At 44.2% G+C, this 16,053-nt stretch overlaps 1 protein-coding gene across 1 annotated transcript in view; it reads left to right on the forward strand.

The window, feature by feature from the left end:
* EDEM3 (ER degradation enhancing alpha-mannosidase like protein 3) overlaps positions 1-16,053 on the forward strand; it is a 217,098-nt gene that overhangs the window by 7,339 nt on the left and 193,706 nt on the right. Inside the window, exon 2 of the mRNA XM_063940205.1 lies at positions 15,768-15,813. Within this exon, the coding sequence (XP_063796275.1) occupies positions 15,768-15,813 (46 nt within the window). The remainder of the gene's footprint in view (positions 1-15,767; positions 15,814-16,053) is intronic.

The raw sequence follows: 16,053 nt of genomic DNA on the forward strand, positions 1-16,053 counted from the left end.
CACTGGTAACACCTTGGGTGTACAAATCAGTATATGTGTTTCCTCCTCTGCCTCTCATACCAAAGGTATTGAAGATTATACGGTGAGGAGGAGTAAGAACAATACTAGTGGCTCCGGATTGGCCAAGAAGGACTTGGTACCCGGAACTTCAAGAGTTGGTCACGGACGACCCGTGCCCTCTACTTCTGAGAAGGGACCTGCTACAACAGGGTCCCTGTCTTTTTCAAGACTTACCGCGGCTGCGTTTGACGGCATGGCGGTTGAACGCCAGATCCTAAAAGGGAAAGGCATTCCAGAAGAAGTCATTCCTACCTTGATTAAGGCAAGGAAGGAAGTCACCGCGAAACATTATCACCGCATTTGGCGAAAATATGTCGCGTGGTGCGAGGATCGGAGTGTTCCGACGGAGGAATTTCAACTGGGTCGTTTCCTACATTTCCTACAATCAGGATTGTCTATGGGTCTCAAATTGAGATCTATTAAGGTTCAAATTTCGGCCCTGTCAATATTCTTCCAAAAAGAATTGGCCTCAGTTCCTGAGGTACAGACTTTTGTTAAAGGAGTACTGCATATACAGCCTCCTGTGGTGCCTCCGGTGGCACCGTGGGATCTAAATGTAGTTTTAGATTTCCTCAAATCCCATTGGTTTGAACCATTGAAAAAGGTGGATTTTAAATATCTCACATGGAAAGTGACTATGTTACTGGCCCTGGCTTCCGCCAGGAGAGTATCTAAATTGGCGGCTTTATCTTATAAAAGCCCTTATCTAATCTTCCATTCGGATAGGGCAGAACTGAGGACTCGTCCGCATTTTCTCCCTAAGGTGGTATCAGCGTTTCACCTGAACCAACCTATTGTGGTGCCTGCGGCCACTGGCGACTTGGAGGACTCCAAGTTGTTGGACGTTGTCAGAGCCTTAAAAATATACATTTCAAGGACGGCTGAAGTCAGAAAATCTGACTCGCTGTTGATACTATATGCACCCAACAAGTTGGGTGCCCTTGCTTCTAAGCAGACGATTGCTCGTTGGATTTGTAACACAATTCAACTTGCTCATTCTGTGGCAGGCCTGCCACAGCCTAAATCTGTTAAGGCCCATTCCACAAGGAAGGTGGGCTCATCTTGGGCGGCTGCCCGAGGGGTCTCGGCATTACAATTCTGTCGAGCAGCTACGTGGTCGGGGGAAAACACGTTTGTAAAATTCTACAAATTTGATACCCTGGCAAAAGAGGACTTGGAATTCTCTCATTCGGTGCTGCAGAGTCATCCGCACTCTCCCGCCCGTTTGGGAGCTTTGGTATAATCCCCATGGTCCTTTCAGGAACCCCAGCATCCACTTAGGACGATAGAGAAAATAAGAATTTACTTACCGATAATTCTATTTCTCGGAGTCCGTAGTGGATGCTGGGCGCCCATCCCAAGTGCGGATTATCTGCAATACTGTACATAGTTATTGTTAACAAATTCGGGTTATATTGTTAAGGAGCCATCTTTAAGAGGCTCTTTCTGTTATCATACTGTTAACTGGGTTTAGATCACAAGTTGTACGGTGTGATTGGTGTGGCTGGTATGAGTCTTACCCGGGATTCAAATTGCCTCCCTTTTCTCTATCGTCCTAAGTGGATGCTGGGGTTCCTGAAAGGACCATGGGGAATAGCGGCTCCGCAGGAGACAGGGCACAAAAAAGTAAAGCTTTACTAGGTCAGGTGGTGTGCACTGGCTCCTCCCCCTATGACCCTCCTCCAGACTCCAGTTAGATTTTGTGCCCGAACGAGAAGGGTGCAATCTAGGTGGCTCTCCTAAAGAGCTGCTTAGAGAAAGTTTAGTTTAGGTTTTTTTTTTCTTTACAGTGAGTCCTGCTGGCAACAGGATCACTGCAACGTGGGACTTAGGGGGAAAGTAGTAAACTCACCTGCATGCAGAGTGGATTTGCTGCTTGGCTACTGGACACCATTAGCTCCAGAGGGATCGAACACAGGCCCAGCCGTGGAGTCCGGTCCCGGAGCCGCGCCGCCGACCCCCTTGCAGATGCTGAAGCGTGAAGAGGTCCGGAAACCGGCGGCTGAAGACTCCTCAGTCTTCATAAGGTAGCGCACAGCACTGCAGCTGTGCGCCATTTTCCTCTCAGCACACTTCACTGGGCAGTCACTGAGGGTGCAGAGCGCTGGGGGGGGGCGCTCTGAGAGGCAAATATAAACCTTATACAAGGCTAAAAATACCTCACATATAGCCCATAGGGGCTATATGGAGATATTTAACCCCTGCCTGACTGGAAAAATAGCGGGAGAAGAACCCGCCGAAAAAGGGGCGGGGCCTATCTCCTCAGCACACGGCGCCATTTTCTGTCACAGCTCCGCTGGTCAGAACGGCTCCCAGGTCTCTCCCCTGCACTGCACTACAGAAACAGGGTAAAACAGAGAGGGGGGGCACATTAATGGCTATATATATATATATATATATATTAAAGCAGCTATAAGGGAGCACTTAATATAAGGATATCCCTTGTATATATAGCGCTTTGTGGTGTGTGCTGGCAGACTCTCCCTCTGTCTCCCCAAAAGGGCTAGTGGGTCCTGTCTTCATTAGAGCATTCCCTGTGAGTTTGCGGTGTGTGTCGGTACGTGGTGTCGACATGTATGAGGACGATATTGGTGTGGAGGCGGAGCAATTGCCAAATATGCAGATGTCACCCCCCAGGGGGTCGACACCAGAATGGATGCCTTTATTTGTGGAATTACGTGATGGTTTATCTTCCCTTAAACAGTCAGTTGAGGACATGAGGCGGCCGGACAATCAATTAATGCCTGTCCAGGCGCCTCAAACACCGTCAGGGGCTGTAAAACGCCCTTTGCCTCAGTCGGTCGACACAGACCCAGACACGGGCACTGATTCCAGTGACGACGGTAGAAATTCAAACGTATTTTCCAGTAGGGCCACACGTTATATGATTTTGGCAATGAAGGAGACGTTACATTTAGCTGATACTACAGATACCGTAAAACAGGGTATTATGTATGGTGTGAAAAAACTACAAACAGTTTTTCCTGAATCAGAAGAATTAAATGACGTGTGTGATGAAGCGTGGGTTGCTCCTGATAAAAAGTTGATAATTTCAAAAAAGTTATTGGCATTATACCCTTTCCCGCCAGAGGTTAGGGCGCGCTGGGAAACACCCCCTAAGGTGGACAAGGCGCTCACACGCTTATCCAAACAAGTGGCGTTACCCTCTCCTGAGACGGCCGCACTTAAGGATCCATCAGATAGAAAGATGGAAGTTATTCAAAAGAATATATACACACATGCAGGTGTTATACTACGACCAGCTATAGCAACTGCCTGGATGTGCAGTGCTGGAGTAGTTTGGTCAGAATCCCTGATTGAAAATATTGATACCCTAGATAGGGACAATGTTTTACTGTCGTTAGAACAAATAAAGGATGCATTTATCTATATGCGTGATGCACAGAGGGATATTTGCACACTGGCATCTCGGGTGAGTGCTATGTCCATTTCAGCCAGAAGAGCCTTATGGACACGACAGTGGACAGGCGATGCGGATTCAAAACGTCACATGGAGGTTTTGCCGTATAAAGGGGAGGAGTTATTTGGAGTTGGTCTATCAGACTTGGTGGCCACGGCTACTGCCGGGAAATCCACTTTTTTACCTCAAGTCACTCCCCAACAGAGAAAGGCACCGACCTTTCAACCGCAGCCTTTTCGCTCCTACAAAAATAAGAGAGCAAAGGGCTTGTCGTACCTGCCACGAGGCAGAGGAAGAGGGAAGAGACACCAACAGGCAGCTCCTTCCCAGGAACAGAAGCCCTCCCCGGCTCCTGCAAAAACCTCAGCATGACGCTGGGGCCTCTCAAGCGGACTCGGGGACAGTGGGGGGCCGTCTCAAAAATTACAGCGCGCAGTGGGCTCACTCGCAGGTAGACCCCTGGATCCTGCAGATAATATCTCAGGGGTACAGGTTGGAATTAGAGACGGATCCTCCTCATCGTTTCCTGAAGTCTGCCTTACCAACCGTCTCTTCCGAAAGGGAGAGGGTGTTGGAAGCCATTCACAAGCTGTACGCTCAGCAGGTGATAGTCAAAGTACCCCTATTACAACAAGGAAAGGGGTATTATTCCACTCTATTTGTGGTACCGAAGCCGGATGGCTCGGTAAGGCCTATTCTAAATCTGAAGTCCTTGAACCTCTACATAAAAAAGTTCAAGTTCAAGATGGAGTCACTCAGAGCAGTGATAGCGAACCTGGAAGAAGGGGACTTTATGGTATCCTTGGACATCAAGGATGCGTATCTACACGTTCCGATTTACCCCGCACACCAGGGGTACCTCAGGTTCATTGTTCAAAACTGTCACTATCAGTTTCAGACGCTGCCGTTCGGATTGTCCACGGCGCCTCGGGTCTTTACCAAGGTAATGGCCGAGATGATGATTCTTCTTCGAAGAAAAGGCGTATTAGTTATCCCATACTTGGACGATCTCCTAATAAGGGCAAGGTCCAGAGAACAGCTGGAGACAGCTTTAGCACTATCTCAAGAGGTGCTAAGACAACACGGGTGGATTCTGAATATTCCAAAATCCCATTTAATCCCGACAACTCGTCTGCTGTTCCTAGGAATGATTCTGGACACGGTTCAGAAAAAGGTTTTCCTTCCAGAGGAAAAAGCCAAGGAGTTATCCGATCTGGTCAGGAACCTCCTAAAACCAGGAAAAGTGTCAGTACATCAATGCACAAGAGTCCTGGGAAAAATGGTGGCTTCTTACGAAGCAATTCCATTCGGCAGATTCCATGCAAGAATATTCCAAAGGGATCTGTTGGACAAATGGTCAGGGTCGCATCTGCAGATGCACCTGCGAATAACCCTGTCACCAAAGACAAGGGTGTCACTTCTGTGGTGGTTGCAGAAGGCTCACCTATTAGAAGGCCGCAGATTCGGCATTCAGGATTGGATCCTGGTGACCACGGACGCCAGCCTGAGAGGCTGGGGAGCAGTCACACAAGGAAGAAACTTCCAGGGAGTATGGACGAGTCTGGAAAAGTCTCTTCACATAAACATTCTGGAACTAAGAGCAATCTACAATGCTCTAAGCCAGGCGGAACTTCTCCTGCAAGGAAAGCCGGTGTTGATTCAGTCGGACAACATCACGGCGGTCGCCCATGTAAACAGGCAGGGCGGCACAAGAAGCAGGAGTGCAATGGCAGAAGCTGCCAAGATTCTTCGCTGGGCGGAGAATCACGTGATAGCACTGTCAGCAGTGTTCATCCCGGGCGTGGACAACTGGGAAGCAGACTTCCTCAGCAGACACGATCTTCATCCGGGAGAGTGGGGTCTACATCCAGAAGTCTTCAACATGTTAATAGACCGTTGGGAAAGACCAATTGTAGACATGATGGCGTCTCGCCTCAACAAGAAACTGGACAAATATTGCGCCAGGTCAAGAGATCCACAGGCAATAGCTGTGGACGCACTGGTAACTCCTTGGGTGTACCAGTCAGTGTATGTGTTTCCTCCTCTGCCGCTCATACCAAAGGTATTGAAGATCATACGGCAAAGAAGAGTAAGAACAATACTAGTGGTTCCGGATTGGCCGAGAAGGACTTGGTATCCGGAACTTCAAGAGATGCTCACGGACGAACCGTGGCCTCTACCTCTGAGAAGGGACCTGCTACAGCAGGGTCCCTGTCTTTTTCAAGACTTACCGCGGCTGCGTTTGACGGCATGGCGGTTGAACGCCAGATCCTAAAAGGGAAAGGCATTCCAGAAGAAGTCATTCCTACCTTGATTAAGGCACGGAAGGAAGTCACCGTGAAACATTATCACCGCATTTGGCGAAAATATGTAGCGTGGTGCGAGGATCGGAGGGTTCCGACGGAGGAATTCCAACTGGGTCGTTTCCTACATTTCCTGCAATCAGGATTATCTATGGGTCTCAAATTGGGATCCATTAAGGTTCAAATTTCGGCCCTGTCAATATTCTTCCAAAAAGAATTGGCCTCTGTCCCTGAGGTCCAGACTTTTGTCAAGGGAGTACTGCATATACAGCCTCCTGTGGTGCCTCCGGTGGCACCGTGGGATCTAAATGTAGTTTTAGATTTCCTCAAATCCCATTGGTTTGAACCATTGAAAAAGGTGGATTTGAAATATCTCACATTGAAAGTGACTATGTTACTAGCCCTGGCCTCTGCCAGGAGAGTATCTGAATTGGCGGCTTTATCTTATAAAAGTCCTTATCTAATCTTCCATTCGGATAGGGCAGAACTGCGGACTCGTCCGCATTTTCTCCCTAAAGTGGTATCAGCATTTCATCTGAACCAACCTATTGTGGTGCCTGCGGCCACTAGCGACTTGGAGGACTCCAAGTTGTTGGACGTTGTCAGAGCCTTAAAAATATACATTGCAAGGACGGCTGGAGTCAGAAAATCTGACTCGCTGTTTATATTGTATGCACCCAACAAGTTGGGCGCACCTGCTTCTAAGCAGTCGATTGCTCGTTGGATTTGTAACACAATTCAACTTGCACATTCTGTGGCAGGCCTGCCACAGCCTAAAACTGTAAAAGCCCACTCCACAAGGAAGGTGGGCTCATCTTGGGCGGCTGCCCGAGGGGTCTCGGCATTACAACTCTGCCGAGCAGCTACGTGGTCGGGGGAGAACACGTTTGTAAAATTTTACAAATTTGATACCCTGGCAAAGGAGGACCTGGAGTTCTCTCATTCGGTGCTGCAGAGTCATCCGCACTCTCCCGCCCGTTTGGGAGCTTTGGTATAATCCCCATGGTCCTTTCAGGAACCCCAGCATCCACTTAGGACGATAGAGAAAATAAGAATTTACTTACCGATAATTCTATTTCTCGGAGTCCGTAGTGGATGCTGGGCGCCCATCCCAAGTGCGGATTATCTGCAATACTTGTACATAGTTATTGTTAACTAATTCGGGTTATTGTTAAGGAGCCATCTTTAAGAGGCCCTTTCTGTTGTCATACTGTTAACTGGGTTTAGATCACAAGTTGTACGGTGTGATTGGTGTGGCTGGTATGAGTCTTACCCGGGATTCAAAATGCCTCCCTTATTGTGTATGCTCGTCCGGGCACAGTACCTAACTGGAGTCTGGAGGAGGGTCATAGGGGGAGGAGCCAGTGCACACCACCTGACCTAGTAAAGCTTTACTTTTTTGTGCCCTGTCTCCTGCGGAGCCGCTATTCCCCATGGTCCTTTCAGGAACCCCAGCATCCACTACGGACTCCGAGAAATAGAATTATCGGTAAGTAAATTCTTATTATTGTGTACGCTCGTCCGGGCACAGTACCTAACTGGAGTCTGGAGGAGGGTCATAGGGGGAGGAGCCAGTGCACACCACCTGATCTGGTAAAAGCTTTACTTTTTTGTGCCCTGTCTCCTGCGGAGCCGCTATTCCCCATGGTCCTTTCAGGAACCCCAGCATCCACTACGGACTCCGAGAAATAGAATTATCGGTAAGTAAATTCTTATTATTGATACAAGACAAAATAAAGCATACTGTTAAAAGCTGTAGGCAATATTTAAAGATTGGTGAGGAACCAATCAATCACACTTCTATTACTATTCTGAAGCAATTTCAATAAATTGCGATAAATTTAAACAAATATAACGCAACTAAAAAACAAACCTTTTCCTTTATATTAAGAAAAAGTGACTCTACAGTAACATTAGGAAGACTGATAGGATAGGACTGCAGCTGTCACTAATATGCGATACAAGAAGCTGTGTTCAAGGAAAGAAACCCATAACTGATAATGGAATCAAAACATTAGTCACTTCGGGCTGGGTTCTGAGTTGGGAGTAAAGCAAAAAAGAGCAAGTAACTGCACATGGAACAACCGTGGATTCGGGCCTGTACTTTACGGCTGTGGCTTCACTAGGTGGGTACGGTTCGCACCCTAGAGGGACACTAAAATGCCGACTCCTCCTCATTGCACTGTTGCACTGTGAAGTTACATGCAGCACTTAGCACCTGTGAGTGTTGGAGCCGGCAGTGCACTAAACGAGTCACCAGGAGCACCCTAGCATCACCGGGAATGCTTGGTATGCCCCTGGAGTAATGAAGACAAGGGTTGGGCAGTGGGGCCACGGTGCATTAGTAATATTAACAGTATACATACATTTATGAATAGGATTAATCTGTATATATTTATATATGTCCAGCGGACAGGACAGCACTCGGAGTCTCCAATATTAGAACTAAAGTGCAGATACAATGAATATAGCAGCCATCGTTTCAGAGACTTTGGTGTAAATTTACCAAGATGGGAGTTCTATTTAATATGGGATGTTGCCCATAGCAACCAATCAGATCCCAGATATGATCTTCTAGAACAGAGGTTCTCAAACTCGGTCCTCGGGGGCCCACACAGTGCATGTTTTGCAGGTCTCCTCACAGAATTGCAAGTGAAATAATTAGCTCCACCTGTGGTCCTTTTAAAATGTCAGTGAGTAATTAATACACCTGTGCACCTGCTGGGTTACCTGCAAAACATGCACTGTGTGGGCTCCCGAGGACCGAGTTTGAGAACCTCTGTTCTAGAAGGTGCTAGATAAATGAGAAGTAGAATCTGGTTGCTACGGGCAACATCCCATCTTAAATAGAACTCTCATCTTAGTAAGTTTACCACTTTGTCTCTTTTTTATCAAGACCCACAAATTACATACAAATAAAGATTTAAAATACCTGTGCATTAAATATCTCCTCGTGCTGATGCGGCTTTCCGCCCCAACATCAATAGCACAACCTCGCACTGATGACCAGGACATCTCCAGGGGACGTGGCCACGATCGTTGTGGTTTAATTGTCCCAATTCAATGTGAGGTGATTAGATGTAACATTATTGCTGTAGTGCATCCTTCTAAATATGCTTACACATAACAGTATAGAGACCTGATGGCTGTGTCTCTAGTGAAAATGAAAATTTTTGACAGAAAAATGGTCTTTCTTCCAGATAACCTTATATGTAGTGAATCTTGTAGGGCATTTTAAATTCAATCCATGCAAATGGATAGACATTTGATCATAATCCTATCAATTATCTTGTGTATTGGTTGGTTTAAAAAAAAGAAAAGAAAAAAAAGTGTGTTTTTACTTCAGGGGTGTATTCAATTAGGGTCGAAAGCTGCCATCTGTCGAAAAGACGTCAGTTTTCAACTTTTTAAGGTCGAATCGTGATTCGACCTATTCAATCCCCAGCATTTTTATTCGACAAGTCAGGGAATTCGACTTGTCGAATAGTACGTGAATCGGCGGTATAGCTGCCGATTCACGCAATTTTGAGGGAAATGTTCTTGCTGCCTATACTTTGCTGTGGCAGGAGTATTTTTATTAGTGTTTCTAATGTTTCTTATGTTCTGTTTCTTAATATAAAAGACAAGTTTGTTTTACAGTTATTCAATCTGTTGACAGAGATGTGTATTTAGCAGGCTAAACTTTTCTGACCCCTCCCAGTTGGATAAAATGTCCACTCTGTACCCTTCTACCAGTCAGAGCAGATTGGGTCACGCACGTAACACATACGTCACTGTATGAACTCATTGGTTACTGCATTTGAAAAAGACCATAGACGTACTAATATACATAAAATAGAGAGATATAAACATATCTATTTATTTCTCTCTCCCCCTCGCTCCCTAATCTGTAATTTTTTTTTAAATTATTTATTTGCACATCGCAACAAGAACTACTTGATCTAGTGCTTTGTTTGGCTAGTGCAGTGGTTCTCAAACTCAGTCCTCAGGACCCCACACAGGTCAAATATTTCAGGTCACCCGGCAGGTGCGCTGTTTATGACCAACTGTCACATTTTAAAAATCTACAGGTGACCTGCAAAACATTAACCCTGTGTGGTCCTGAGGACAGTTTTAGAACCTGTGGGCTAGTGCAATCACTAATCGCCACATACAGTTGCAAGAAAAAGTATGTGAACCATTTGGAATTTCCTGGATTTGTGCATAAATTGGTCATAAAATGTGTTCTGATCTTCATCTAAGTCACAACAGTAGACAAACAGTCTGCTGAAACTAATACCACACAAACAATTTATATGTTCTCATGTTTTTATTGAACACACCATGTAAACATTCACAGTTCAGGGTGGACAAAGTATGTGAACCCTTGGATTTAATAACTGGTTGACCCTCCTTTGGCAGTATAACCTCAACCAAACGTTTCCTATAGTTGCATATCAGACCTGCACCAACGGTCAGGGAGAATTTTGGACCATTCCTCTTTACAAAACTGTTTCAGTTCAGCAATATTCTTGGGTTGTCTGGTGTGACTCACTCTCTTGAGGTCATGCCACAGCATCTTAATCGGGTTGAGGTCAGGACTCTGACTGGGCCACTCCAGAAGGCGTATTTTCTTCTGTTGAAGCCATTCTGTTGTTGATCTACTTCTGTGCTTTGGGTCGTTGTCCTGTTGCATCACATGTCTTCTGTTGAGCTTCAATTGGTGGACAGATGGCCTTAAGTTCTCCTGCAAAAAGTCTTGATAAACTTTGGAATTCATTTTTCCGTCGATAAAAGCAATCTGTCCAGGCCCTGAGGCAGCAAAGTAGCCCCAACCATGATGCCCCCTCCACCATACTTCAGTTGGGATGAGGTTTTGATGTTTGTGTCTTTTTTTTTTCTCCACACATAGTGTTGTGTGTTCCTTCCAAACAACTCAACTTTGTTCCACAACACTACTGGCAAAATATTCTGTGGACAGATGAAACCATTCAGGTGCTCTTTTGCAAACTTCAAACGTGCAGCAATGGTTTTTTTTGGACAGCAGTGGCTTCCTGTGTGGTATCCTCCTATGAACTCCATTCTTGTTCAGTGTTTTATGTATGGTAGATCCGTCAACAGAGTTGTTAGCATGTGCCAGAGATTTCTTTAAGTCTTTTGCTGACACTCTAGGATTCTCCTTCACCTCATTGAGCATTCTGCGCTGTGCTCTTGCAGTCATCTTTACAGGACGCCCACTCCTAGGGAGAGTAGCAACAGTGCTGAACTTTCTCCATTTATAGACAGTTTGTCATACCGTGGACTGATGAACATCAAGGCTTTTAGAGATACTATTGTAACTCTTTCCAACTTTATGCAAGTCAACAATTCTTAATCGTAGGTCTCCTGAGAGCTCTTTTCTGCGAAGCATGGTTCCCATCAGGCAATGCTTCTTGAGAATTGTAAACTCAAAACTGGTGTGTGGGTTTTTTTTTTTTTTTTTTTTTTATAGGGCAGGGCAGCTTTAACCAGCACCTCCAATCTCGTCTCATTGATTGGACTCCAGGTTGGCTGACTCCTGGCTCAAATTAGCTCTTGGAGAAGTCATTAGCCTAGGGGTTCACTTACTTTGTCCACCCGGCACTGTGAATGTTTACATGGTGTGTTCAATAAAAACATGAGAACATATAATTGTTTGTGTGGTATTAGTTTCAGCAGACTGTGTTTGTCTCTTGTTGTGACTTAGATGAAGATCAGAACACATTTTATGACCAATTTATGCACAAATCCAGGAAATTCCAAAGGGTTCACTTACTTTCTACGCACTTACAGTTGCAAAAAAAAGTAACACTAAGCACACACCTAAAAAGATGAGCATTGTTGTTTTTATTTTTGATTGCAATATAGGTCTGACTGCCTGATCACTGTTATGATAGTAAAGTACACCATTGTGTACCATTGAACACTTGCTACAGTTGCTCTTAAATTGAGCAGTCTAAACTGATACATTAACCCTATCATGCATGATAGTCCTAATGTAAGATTTTTTAAAAATATTTTTTTTTATTAGTCTTATGAAAACGTATTTATTTTTTTAAACTATACAACGAAAGAAGTTATACACGTGTCCACTTGAGTGGACAACATGCATCCTTATAAATTATTGCCCTATTATGGAACAGTATTTTAACTGTAAATTTCAGATTTTGTTTTTATATTTTTGCCAAAAAGTAAGGTAAAAAAACATTGGTATGGTTCCAATTTGTTCTTGTGTTGCTTACTATATATATTTTTTTCTCCAGAAACAAATAAATTCTCAAGTTAAAAATAATAAAATTTTAATACATATTTTTGAAAATATTCATCTAGAAAAATGTCCCCAGTATTTATAACACAAGTATGACACAAGTATTTTAATTTACTTCAGAGCATGGTGGCCAATCCCGGGATCGGCGGGATCCCGGGATTTAGGGCAAAAAATGGCCGGGGTTCAATCCTGGGATTGGAAGCTCCAATCCTGGGGATTGAGGGATCAGCGTTGAGCATCCACAGGACGCTCAAACGCTGCCCGGCTTCCTCCTTCCGGGTCTCTAGCGCAGCGTGAGAGGTCACGCTGCGCTGTCAGCCGCTGCTGGGAGCCGCCAGCAGCGTTCAAAGAATGTTCCCCTCCCTCCTGCCCCCGGTATATGGTGAGTTATATGTGTGGGACGAGGGAGCGGCCACCTAGCTAAAAGCCAATCCCGGGAATCCCAGGATTGGCCATGTTTCAATCCCGATACCCGGGATTGAAAAAATGGCCCCGGATTGGCTTCCCTACTTCTGAGTTTGCTTCATACAGTACCTAGAAAGTTAGCCTTTTTCACGAACTGAGTTAGACTGATTTTAATGCTTTGGGCCAGATGTACTAAGCCCTGAAAAGTGATAAAGTGGAGAGTGATAAACTAGCAACAAATCGGCCCTAACTGACATTTTTGTGACATGGCAGTTAGGAGCGAATTAGCTGGCAATTTATCACGCTCCACTTTATCACTTTTTAAGGCTTAGTACATCTGGCCCTTGGTGTGAAAGATGACAAAGCGTCCTGTACAGAAAGGCTCAAGACAGTGCATGCAGGTGTACCCAATTTTACGTGTTTAAGCTGCATTGTGGCATGTTTTGCAACCGTAAGCTTTGGCCAGTGATTTCCCAAACTGAACCTGATTTCATTGGGTGCTTCTGACACAACCCTGTGCTTCAATGTAGGTTGTATCTAACTTGCCGTTGCCCCATAGAGCCAGCATTGATCAATGCACGAGCAATAGATGTTTTGAAATCCAACTGAGGGCCCATGTCAAGGAACAGGGGAATGTCTGTCAGTCGGCCGTGGCAGGACATACACTGCACGATGCTTCAGAGGGACGTGGTGGATGATCCGGCATGCCCGACCAATCAATATTTTCAGATTGGTCAGCCAGATATATTCTGCAATTATCTTGCTGATCCGCTATCAGGATATTCACCTGATTGGCCAGATAATTGTATCCCAGTATTACTATCCGGTTCTGTAAGTTGTATTGTTGCCCATAGCAATTAGCCATTTTCCGTCTATCATTTTTTTTAGGATTCAAAAATGAATTGATAGCTAGAATCTGGTTGCCATGGGCAACACCACCATTTTCATTTTTAGATGCTTTAGTAGTTCGACCTCATTGTCTCTAAAGTTGAGAAATCTAGCTACGCCAGGTCTAGCCTTCCTTCCGTCCTTCTTCCTTTTTTGTAATACAATGATCTCCTTTTTTTTTCCCCCCATAAATGCAATACTATTATTTATTAGTATTTATAAAGATAGACCTATTTCCACAGCATTTTAAACAGCAAAGATACAAAACAGGGTAAAGCTAACATGTATACATAATTACATGTGAAGGCAAGGGTCCCAATTCAGTTAGGATTGCAAAGTAGCAGAATTTCCAATCCTTGTGATCGCATGCTTGGCCAACATGCTGACCGCCGCCCCAACATGCACCGCAATTTCTGCTTGATCTCAGAAATTAGGGTTGTCTCCTGCTGGCGCAGGAGACCCATTAACATCTTTCTGATTGCGGTGGCTGCGTGTAACGCATAGTTACAAAGTATACCTATTGGCTGTGTTCCTGAGGCTATACATGAGGGACTATGGGGAATATGTACTAAGCAGTGATAAAAGTGGAGAAGTGAGCCAGTGGAGAAGTTGCCGATGGCAACCAATCAGCATTTACATAACCTTTATAATTTGCATACTATAAAAGTATACAAAGCAGCTGACTGTTTACCATGGGCAACTTCTCCACTGACTTACTTCTCCACTTTTATCACTGTTTAGTACATGCCCCTCTTACTGAACAAAGAAAGCCCTGTTTGAAGAGAGCTTACATTCTGAAAATTAATATTTTTAGAATATAAGAACCTTTGCATTGTACCACAAAGAATTCCTAGTGTACGGGAGTACACCTGGCCAATAAAGCTGATTCTGATTCTTTGAATCTATTCTACAAATCTACCAATAAATAACAATAAGTTGAATGCACTCGCATATAATTTGAGTTTTAATTTAATGGTCATTTTAAAAAAGGTTAGTAGTCTTTTTTTCTTGTGTAAAGCATTCATTTATATTGTGAGAACTCCATCAGAAAGAGCTGTAAATACACTTAACTGAATAAACTTTCAAAAGAGAAAATTGGATGAGTAATTTGTATGGTTCAGCTGCGCAACCTTCCCGTGCAGCCTGTGGGTTTATACCTTAGGGTTCCCTGAGACCACATTTGCAAATAAAGTGAAATGTGAGGTATATCACCAACAGGCGCAAAGTAAATATTTATTAGATAATATAAATAAAGAAATAGTAAAATAATGCTCACAATAGAAAACACATAGGGAGAGATTCAAATGTTTGAAAAGTCAGTTGGGTGTCTGTTTTTTCCTGTCTATTAGATAGGAAAAAACAGACTCCCAAGTGACTTTTCAAACATTTGAATCTCCCCCATAATATAAAAACAATATTATTCAAATGCACGTTATCCAGAAAACATGGTGTGGGTCATCCAGATTAAAGCAGCAATGGTTTACAAGTGGAATAGTGCAAATTTTATGCAACTCAGAGAATCTAATATGAGTCAAATAATTCAGGTGGATCGGAAGTAACCTTTCCCGGTTAGTAAGGATGGAGCCACTGGTGGTACAAAAGCAGAGTGCTGTCTGGATTATGCACACTACTGGTCTCCAAGGCAAAAACACGGGAAGTCTCCCCACTGGTCCTTATGGTGTAGTATCTATGGCTGCCGAATCGTTTCGAGTCCCATAGGACTCTCTTTTAAGGCAAGCACTTGATGTATAATATTTCTGATTCCCCGACCCAGCTGTTGGAGAATTGGGACATTTACCCCAATAAATCTGATGTATGGGGTCTTTAAAACAAATTTATTTCATAAACTCTAGGTTTCATAAATGTCAATAATTGTGATGTTAAGAAACAGTGTATTTATGATGTGTGTGATTTGGATGTATATGAACCTTTGCAAATGCCTGTCAGACCGACGGGCATTTTATCTGCCACTGCTGATATCTTGGACATACACTGTGAGATCTCTTACTGTGGATGTCGCATGATATTGGCACTCCACTGCCGGGGAGAAGACATTTCCATGTTCCTTCCCATGTGAAGGAACAGGGAAATGTCTGTCAGTCGGCTGCTGCAGGGCATACACTGTACGATGTGGCTGACTGAACACTTAGAAAATATTGCATCAGAGGTACGTGCCAGATGATCCAGCATGCCCGACTGATCAATATTTTCAGATTGGTCGGCCAGATACATGCTGCAATTATTTTGCTGATCCACTGATATCAGGCGGATCGGCCAGATAATTGTAGCGTGTATGCAGAGTATTACGATCTGGTTCTGCTATCTGACTCACTTTCTTTAGCTTGTGTCAACAAGAACCAGTTACATTATAACTTCCATCTGCATTCATCTAGTGACCTTTTATTTTATTTTATTTTCTTTGCAGGGCACAAGTGCTAGAAATGTTTGATCATGCATATGGCAATTATATGGTATGTATACCCTTTTTTTTTTTTTTTCCCCCTCCGGTATAATCTGCTTTGCACGTATATCATGCATGAAGCACTGCTCTGCATTAACTGAATAGTCCAAAATTGCTAACCCATGTTCTGTATTTCTAAGCTAGTATTTTGGACCAGACATTCACCATTCATTTTCCCTCCTTTCCCCTACCTGGACTGTAAGTGGGTCACAAGGACCAGGTTTGGACAACTGTGCCTTCTGTCTGCTGG

Source organism: Pseudophryne corroboree, chromosome 9 (assembly GCF_028390025.1).
Source record: "Pseudophryne corroboree isolate aPseCor3 chromosome 9, aPseCor3.hap2, whole genome shotgun sequence".
NCBI classification, from domain to species: Eukaryota; Metazoa; Chordata; class Amphibia; order Anura; family Myobatrachidae; genus Pseudophryne; species Pseudophryne corroboree.